Source organism: Trichogramma pretiosum, unplaced genomic scaffold (genome assembly GCF_000599845.2).
Source record: "Trichogramma pretiosum strain Unisexual culture from Peru unplaced genomic scaffold, Tpre_2.0 scaffold87, whole genome shotgun sequence".
In the NCBI taxonomy this organism is placed as follows: domain Eukaryota; kingdom Metazoa; phylum Arthropoda; class Insecta; order Hymenoptera; family Trichogrammatidae; genus Trichogramma; species Trichogramma pretiosum.
Window position 1 is genome coordinate 229,478 of NW_019641711.1, and position 10,045 is coordinate 239,522.

Consider the following 10,045-nt stretch of genomic DNA (forward strand, 5'->3'; position numbering starts at 1 on the left):
GGATGCATTATAGTGGGTTTAGTATATGTTGTAACGGATATAATATCCGTTACTCTCTCTCTCCCGTTCATGAGGCAAAGGCCCAAATACAATATAATTACTTATTATTATACATTATTTATTCATTTATTATATTATAGACTACTTGTTTATTGTGCATGCTCTGCACAACCGTTTACGCCTAAAAGGCAGGTGGAACCGAGGCAGACGCGCCTGACGTCTATGTCGCCTTCCGTGCGACGAGCCGGGTGCGGCCGACGGCCGCTGAGAGGGGGAAAGAGAGAATTCGGAGCTGCTCGCGGGCCGTACGACACGATCGAGAGCCGACTGTTATTTCGGCAATTGGCGCGTACGCACGTAATTGAGATTCTAATTACCGCGAGTAAAATCATTTGATAATTATTGTGCTTCGTTACAAAGAGTGACTTTAGCCTTTGTGCTGTTCCATTGTGCTGAGAGCCCAAGGAACTTCCGATTGTGGAACGCGGGTCTGACGCCGAAATAAAATTCAAACTCCAGCCGGTGAGTACCTGTTGATCGATCACGCGGCCATTAAATTTCTCTCTCTCTCAGCGCCAGCCCGTTCACGCCCGGTTCGGCGGAGGCCCCTCTAGTTATTTGTACACCCGGCCTACGGGCCTAATTGTATGTCCACTATACTTTTGATTTAACTTAAATACTCTTCAATAAATCTTATATTAATTCTCTCTTAATCTAGCCAGTGTACACGAGTGGTCATTTCCGCCCAAACCCACAGCGTGCTTGTGTGTGTGACTGCATGTATCTTTGTAATTAGCTTACGTGGTAATATTACGAACCCCCGCGAAGCCTGGCATTACAATGTATAAGGGTGTTTGGGATGCATCATTGTGGGTTTAGTATATGTATGTGAAGAAAACTTAGTTTCTTTAAAGTATAATTGAGGCGCTGTATCATATGTGCGCACCTCATATAAGTTTGTAAATATTATCCGAGTATGAGTGTATAAGACGAATGAGTCTGAATTGTCAGTTGTATACATGTGTTTAAAGAGAGTGGTCAATTAGCTTTAATTGTCGTTTCTCTTATTTCAGGTAAGACAGGTTTATGATTGAAAATATAGTTTTAAGAATTCTCAATAAACCTCCACTCCTATTTCAGAAACAAAATTTAGTTAATTGTTCACACCCCCCCTCTCATAGTGGATCTCACTCGTGTCTTATATGTATAAGTGTGATTGGGATGCGTGATAGTGTTTTTTCGTGCCTGTTTTTTTCCCGGGAGATTATGTCCCGGAGATTTTGTCTCCGGAGATTTCGTCGTGGAGATTATGTCGCTGAGATTTTGTCGCGCGGAGATTTTGTCGGTAACCCCTTTGAGGGATCTGTGCCATTGTTCGATCATGCCGTTCTCGGCCGGATGGTAGCTAGTAGTGCGACAACGTTTTATGCCCAGGACTCGCAAAAGCTAATAATCGGAGAACCGAAACGTGCTATTCAGCACTTGCGAAACTCGCTCGCCACCGTTTTAGCCCTGATATCGCGCAAGGGTACGACCTCGGGACACCTTGTATATCTATATCCGATAAGATAAGATGACGGTATGCGTCGCTCACCGGTAATGGCCCTATGATATCTATACGTACGAGGTCAAATCGCGCATCCGGGGTGTCAAAGTGTAACGGGGTCGGCAACGTATGTCGACCGACCTTAGCTAGCTGACAATTAATACAAGACCGACACAATTCTGACCAGATCTTCATCAATGTAACGCATGGCATTGAAATACATCTCACTGTCGTCCGTAATATTTTTCTGCCCGAATCGCTCCTCGAGGATCGAAAACCAAAGGGCCGGAGCGCTCCGCCAAAACGATTGAAATACAATCTCGGTACGTGGGGGTCCACGCGGCGCATCGCCCGAAGCCGTAACGCGCGCCTCTCATCGCTGCTCGTCTGAGCGCGCTGACTCGCGAAAAAGGTCTCTAAGCGTGACATCATCTCGTCTCTGAATCTCTCCAAATCGGCAGAAGAAACACTACCGTCGGTCTTCAGGCTGCGATGCCATGTCCACCGTATCGCTATTCATCGATTGAGAATTGACCAACACTGTCACGACCGAAGAAGACGACGCAGGCAGCAATGAGTTCGCGCTATCAGAGCTACGCAGAAAATAGGGACTTTCAGATAGGGACCTCAAGAAGGCACAGAGCCTGTAAATCAGCTAAACTCGGTCCAGCCATTTTAGGACAAACCCACAAATTAATTCGCTTAAAACTGTCTGGTGCACAATGGCGCACCCTATAGACTCGCGCTATTCGCTCAATGCACGCTAAGTATATTTAATTATTGTCTTGTACTGATAGATTTTAAATAAAAAGATTACAGTTAAAAAAAAAAATCTTTCGGGTGGGGCAGTCTTTGTCAGTTAGTAAGTGTTGGTTTTGGCAATTGATACAGGTGGGTTCTGTTTTTTGAGTGCAGAGCGTGCTTTCGTGATCGGAGTTACCGCAGTAGATACATCTTTTTTTTGGACTTACAGGCAGATTTAACATGATGGTATCTGAAGCAATTTGTGCATTGTTTTACCTTTGGTAGGTAGTAGTGGGTTTGAAATTTTACCTTCATGAGGTATGCATGCTGTGTGCTTTGTATCGCGGTGTGTGCAGAGGTTAGCATTCGACCACGAGCACTCGATGCCTTAAGTAGAGCAACAACTGCGCATTGAATGAAAGTGGCAGCTCGCCTACTCGCACGCGTGTGCGCTGGGGGGTCTATCGCGGTAAGCTAACGTATAGCTGACGGTAAGCTAACGTATAGCTGACCGCGATAGACCCCATGTTATGAACGTTGTATATTGATCATTATGCAACGTTATGCTCTTGCATTCAGCTTTATTATACGAATATTAATGTTAATACAAATTATGTTCTTATAATTTCTTTAATTTAAAAAAAAACTCATCATATTTTCTTTAGAACAATTTATCAATAAAAATACATTCTTATAATTTATAACGTGGTATAACAAGTAAAGTATTATTAATATCTGCACACGATAGAGGTGGCATTAGCGGTAATTCGGTGTAATCAAATTTTACCAATTTTTCGGTATTATTTTCTATTACATGGCCTTTCTGTGTTCATCAAAATATAATTCTGTGAATTCAATGCAACCACATTTAACGGATTCATCATTTCCACTTGTAATATTTTCGATGTTTATAATTTTTCCAAACGGCAAGAACGAAGCAAGCGAGTACTAGTAAGATAAACTGAAAACAGTTTCTGGCGGTAGCGCGGTAAAACCCCCGAGCCACGCGTATACCCCCGAGCTGCGATACTCATGGAGTAGCGCTGTGAATTCACGGAGCAGCACTGCGAATTCACGGCGCTGTCGCCTGAGCTGCTTTCAGTGTATAGAGATGCCCGCCTATCTACAGTGAATAGTCACAACAGACTTTTGAGCTGTCGAGTGGGAGAGACACGCAGCGCGACTCGCAGACTCGGCCTTTGTTAGTCCGCTCAAAGCGAGGCAACGAGATACGTCGTTCATTTTGCGAATACCAAGTCCAAGTTTTATTCATCCCTCTTCATCAGCAGCATGTCAAACAATTCTTCATACACAGGTAAGCTTATACAAATTATATTTACATACATACACGGACTATCCCTCAACGTAGAGTGCCACGTACTCGATGGACAAAAATTAAATAAAAATCAAACAATTAATTGTTAAGAAAAGGCGAATCAAAATTAACTTCAATGCAATTTTGCCCATCGAGTGTGTGGCACTCGACGTCGTAGTCCCGCACGTATTTCCGTGCATATTACCTACGTATTTTCCTGTACTTAGAATTTCGTCTTTGCTGCATTCTTTTTTCCATGTTGAATTTGTAGTTAATTGTCTATTTGCTAAATTGTAGATGAATTGTACCCGCGTGGATTTTTTTACAGTTTGTGTATGCCCAACAATATAATATTAATATACTTTTATTCTATTTATCTCTCTCTCTTCTAGTTCTAATCTAATTTTTTCGTATTTATTTTTTTCATAGGAAGAAGAACGAGAAGCATGGGAAATGCTCTCGACCCCGAGAACCAGGCGAATCTACTCCGTGCACTGCAGCAACAACAGCAGGAACAGGGCGATCACCAGGAGGTACCTCCACAGCAGCAAGTGCCTCGACAGCACGAGCAGCAGCAAGTGCGTCAACAGCACGAGGAGCCATGTTCGGATTTCGGAATGATAAATATTCGGAATCGTAAAGATTCGGAATATTTAAAATTCGGAATGTTTGAAAATCGGAATATTAAAAACGGAACCTGAAAAATTCGGAAAAACAAAATTTCGGATTAAAAAAATTTCGGAATAAAAAAATTTCGGAAAAATTAAAATTCGGAATCCACAATATTGTTAGTGGAGAATGTAGACAATAAAATTTCCCATTAAAAATTTTGTGGATTCCGAATTTTAATTTTTCCGAAATTTTTTCATTCCGAAATTTTTTTATTCCGAAATTTTGTTTTTCCGAATTTTTCATGTTCCGTTTTCAATATTCCGATTTTCAAACATTCCGAATTTTAAATATTCCGAATATTTACGATTCCGAATATTTATCATTCTGAAAACTGAACATGGCTCAACAGCACGAGCAGCAGCAAGTGCCTCTACAGCACGAGCAGCAGCAAGTGCCTCTACAGCAGCAGGCACCACCTCAACAACCAGCACCTCCTCGACAGCCAGCACTTCCTCAGCCGCTGCAGCCATTACCGCTGCAATTCCAAGGCCCGCATCAGCAGCTGCAGCAATTGCCGCCGCAATTCCAAGGCCATCAACAGCAGCCTGAAGCGGTTCACTATTATGATAATGAGCGGCTTCAGCATGTCAGGAATGTACAGCTGCAGTTGCATCAACTGCAACAACAAATCATGCTGCCACCAACCCAACACCAGCCTCAACAGCAAATTATGCTGCCTCTACAACAGCAGCAACTGCCGGTGGCTAAACAAATTGAGCAAGTTTCGCAGTTGCAACAGTTGCAGCTTATGCAACTGCAGCAAGTAATTGAGCCTGATATTAACGACTATGGTGAATACCGAGGCTTTCGAGGTTACCGTGAGCCATACCGAGGCGGATACCGTGGTGGATATCGTAGCGGATACCGCGGCGGCTACCGTGGCGGCTACCGTGATAATAGATACTACCCTTACTATTATTAACATTAATAATTATTATAAAATCTAATACTATTATCACTATTATTACTGTTATTATTGTCTAATACTAATTATTATTACTATCATTATTACTATAAATATTGTATTACTATTATCATATTATTATGTAGCGGCATACTCGAATGCGCTACAAGTCGATGAAAGTCACTCTTGAGCTCACGCGTAGAAATAAGTATTACGACGAGACGAACCCTATACACTATGCCCCTATCACACATCTATGTTTTCCCACCTACACTTTAGCACCTGAAACCTGGAGAAGAGAGAGAAGCAAGCAACGAGATCAGAACCAAGACGACGAGACACTTATCACCAGACGAATACAATAAAGAATGATATGAGCAAAGAGGCCACTAAACATCAACATCACTTGACAGGTGACAGGTTAGTTCGACACCTGCACCTCGGTCGAGACGAATCTCAAGCTAAACATCAGAATTACTGCGTACGAAAACTCACATCATACGTGCGAACACGAGACAGTCCATCGAGATCAAACATCCAGCAGCAGACGAGTAATGAACAGCGAACACATACCAGACAGAAACTCACAGCGTCGACACGTGAAATGAGCAGACGAGAATCATCGACCTATCGATCAATAATCGATTGCCGCTCGCGTGTCGCTTCAGACGACACGTGAGAACGACGAGTACGACCACGTAGGAGTCGGCCATATTACTACAGCAAGTCTGCTAATACGCAACGCATGTGCGAGTCGTGTCGTGTTAAAAAGAAAAGAAGGAAAGCCAAAGAAATTAAAGTGAATCGAATCTCGAAAGTGTGTCTCCATCTTCGCCGTATCCCTGGTGACGACGTTCAACTTCGAGAAAGCCGGCCACCAGAAATTGTCGACGAAGAAAGAAGAAAATTATCGTAAGCTAATTTAAGTATAACCTAGACGCATAAGAATACGAGCTCTCTCGCGCGAGTAGTAGAATCTTCCCCCNCCCCCCCCCCCCCCGTGACCCCGCGTCCCTCTGAGACTTTTTCGCGAGTGTTAATTGCTCTCCGCTACGCTAGACGAATAATTAATTGTAACAGTGACGACGAGAAGGATTGTATACGAAAAAGACGAAACCAGTTATCAGAATAATATCAATCAACTATTATTATTTTATTACTTTGTATTTTTCGGTTCACATGCCGCGTTCACGTGGTGGCGCCCTATTTATTAAAACCAACGAACTGGCATCTTATTTGATATTTTCAATAAATTATTATATTTCAATTTATTATTTAATCTAGCACAATTTGTTATAATTATTGAGACGCCCCAAAAAACCCCCTTATAATTATTATTGTATTACTATTATTGATATTAATAATTATTATAAAAATGTAATACTGAATATAACATCATTAAAAATAAAGCCTTTTTTTAAATAAATTACTATTTTCTTTTCAACCAATCATTAGCTCCTTTCCAATCATTTTTTTTCTTTATATGTGAAATTCATTCAATTTTCGGAAAATTTAAATCGTTACAACCGCCAAATTCAACCTTACGTATTTTAGCCAGACGGGACGCGGATCAGGCTATAAAAATTGTTGATCAATCATTGAGCATAATTGAAATTAAACATTAATTCCACTTTCAGTCATTTTTCAGCGGCACACGACCGTTTGAAACATCTCGTTCTCTTGCCAGACGGGACGCCGATCCGGCTGCATCCGCGTCCCGGTTCTGTAGGGTGTTGTACGACGACACTGGGTTTAACAAGCGCGGTGGACCCTCAAAATTATTTAAAAAACATGTAGAATTAATTAAGTTTAAAATCAAGTCGATTTTCAGGTTTTTTTTAGCTGCACACGGCCGTTAGAAACATCTCCTTGTCTTGCCAGATGGGACGCCGATCCGGCTGCATCCGCGTCCCGGTTCTGTAGGGTGTTGTAAAACGACACTGGGTTTAACGAGCGCGGTGGACTCTCAAAATTATTTAAAAAACATGTAGAATTAATTATGTTTAAAATCAAGTCGATTTTCAGGTTTTTTTTAGCTGCACATGGCTGTTTGAAACATCTCGTTGTCTAGCCAGATGGGCGCCGATCCGACTATATCCGCGTGGTCTTTTAGTCGAGTTTCAAACGACTATATTGCGAGTTTTTCAAAGCAGGAGACTCTAGAAATGTCATTTTCTATTTTAAACTCAACATAGGAGAGCTCATTAGAGAATCCGTTCGTATGTGCAAATTTGATCCGAAAATAATTAACTCCTGCTTGTGAGGGAGTATTTGTCTGCTAAGACAATTTAATTCAATTTGTTCATGATTTCCGAATATTTCAACTGTACGACGTTCCCTGTGTTAATAGGTTATTTGGGTTTTGGTGCTGAGCTTATGAGTTTTCCGAATGAAAATAATTCCATTTAATAAAACAACAAAATAGATTTTTGAATAGTCAAATGTTTTTACTTTATTGTAGATTTGCAAATTGGAATAGATAACGATAATGGTCTGAAAAACAAATTTCTTGGTTCAGCATGTTTCGAAAATCCAACAGGGTACACCTGAAAAGAAATATTACGAATATTTATTGACTATTTGTTAAATATAATAATTTTTTGTTTATATATAATATTTTGTACTCACCAAAAAAATTGACACCTTGTATTAGAATCATCGGAATTTCCAAACACCATACCAAGCCTGTTCTGGCATCTGAATTATTTAATTCACAATCTCTAGCAAGCTGAAAATCTTACAAATTATTAAATTATATGTATAATCAAAACGCGGTATTCTGAAATAGAAAAAGTATAATTAATATTTATATGTGTAAACATTATCGTTCTACTGAAAAAATTATAGATTTTATGCTATTGTACGCAAAACCGATTCACACATATTCACACTCAATATTTTCAGTTAATAGTAACGTGGAAAAAGCGAAAGTTGTTTGGTTCTAATTATTTCAACTAAATGTGATCTCATGTTCATTACATCTTGTGAATAATTGACCAATGTTGGATTTCCTCCCAGTGCTATTTCTACAGCTCCGCAAGAAATTGAATCAGGTTGCCTTGTAACCCACGGGATCAAAATATTACTTGCTTCTACTTTCGGGAACCGTTTTTTCAAGTATTTTTTCTCATCTGAGGCCAACATAGTATATTCTACCCTGCACAAACTATCATATAGTGTCAGATCACGTCCATCGTAGTGTAAGCAAATCCAATGTGCAAATTCGGCACCTCCAATTATTTGCAAACAATTTTCACCCAATTCTGCAGGCTGCACTAAAGTTCTATGAGAAAAATGTTGGACATCGTGTATTTTAAATTCCGGCAAATATTGTCGAAGAATTCTGAGTGTGAGTTGTATATCTGAATCTTCTAACTTATATTCTTCATTCATGATATTTGCTACATTTGTATTTTCTTGAATTTCGCTGTTAATTAAATCGAAAAATTCTTGAATTTATGCATTGTTCAATGGGTTTTCGCCTGCATCCGAATCGTTATCATCTGCAATATTTTGAATTGAACATTCAACTTCTTCAAGTTGTGAAGGATCCAAATCATCGCTATAACTAGTCAAATCTATAATTATCGAATCATCTGGGTTGGAATTATAAGTTTTAGCACTAGAGCTTGGAATTTTCTTTTCAACTTGCGAAATCATATCTTTTGCGTGCGCGTGCATTTTTTTTTCAGGCATTGAAATTTATTTTTTTTAATGTTAGTTTTTAATTTTTGCCAATTTTTCGAACCCATATTTGTCGAACTAGTTCTTCTTGATTTTCCGATTTCTTTAAATTTTTTTAATTCAATTTTAGCGCATGATAACTTTTTTTTAGGAGTTTTTACTATATTTTCTTCCTCTTCCTCAACTGTAACATCAATTTTTCCTCGCCCAAGTTTTGATCTTTTTGACTTTCGTGGTCGTTTCTTAATCGTTGCCTTTATCACTTTTTTAGGTTTATCTTTCGCTTCCTTTTGAGCCTTAATCACAGATTCTGGTTCCTTGATAGGCATATTCCTACATACCCTAGGATTTAAAATTTCCGGTAATAAACTGTACATGTAAAAATCCTCCAATTTTTTTTTCATTTTAGTTTTCCAAAATTTTTCATCGTATTTTTCGGTTACGCAGTGAATTCCATTTTTTGTATAAAGTACAAAAATGCACTTACTTCTTCCACTGATTCGCATTTGGCCTTGTATTTGATAATAGTATGAATGATTTCTATTCATTTTGTTTTTGTTGTTACGATCGAAAATATTTTTAATATTATCAAGTTTTAAAGCCTGAGACAGAGTACAGTTACGTGCAGTAAATGGTGCTTTATATTCAAACACAGTATCTGTGCCAATCTTACCATCCAAACTAGCACCCAAATAACATATTTCCTTATCGATGCACAAACCTGCTCGTTCAACATTTACTTTCATTTTATTTTGCAAACAAACTCTTGCTTTTTCTTCCATTTCTAACCCATAATGCAATTGTTCCAGATCAAGCTGTACTGGATACAATATGTTTTGCACAAGATTGGCTCGTTTGGTAGTTTTTTGCATTTTACAAATTTGCCCGAATTTTGAAGCAGTTAAAAGAAATCTTCGTATTTCATGCCATTCATCACAATCGCTCTGTGCAATGGTGTCTGCTTCAATCTTATCTCGTTTCTTTTGTTGAGCCTTTAGTTTTTTAAAATGTTCCTTTTTTAATTGACGGTATTCCTCCTGTGAAATGTCATTTTCTTGACGATTATCTCCATAATGTATATCATCGTCATGAAATATTACTTTTCTTCTTTTACCTATTGAAGCTTTCTTTTTTTCATTGTTCAAAGATCGCTTCTTCGTTATCGCACTTTCTACTTTTT

General features: G+C 39.2%; 1 protein-coding gene across 1 annotated transcript; it reads left to right on the forward strand.

The window, feature by feature from the left end:
- The first annotated feature begins 4,614 nt into the window (after positions 1 to 4,614).
- On the forward strand, positions 4,615 to 5,199 carry LOC111694577 (alpha/beta-gliadin A-III-like). Its single transcript, XM_023463228.1, has one exon. It carries the CDS (start codon positions 4,615 to 4,617, stop codon positions 5,197 to 5,199), a length of 585 nt encoding a protein of 194 aa, XP_023318996.1.
- The last annotated feature ends 4,846 nt before the right edge of the window (positions 5,200 to 10,045 follow it).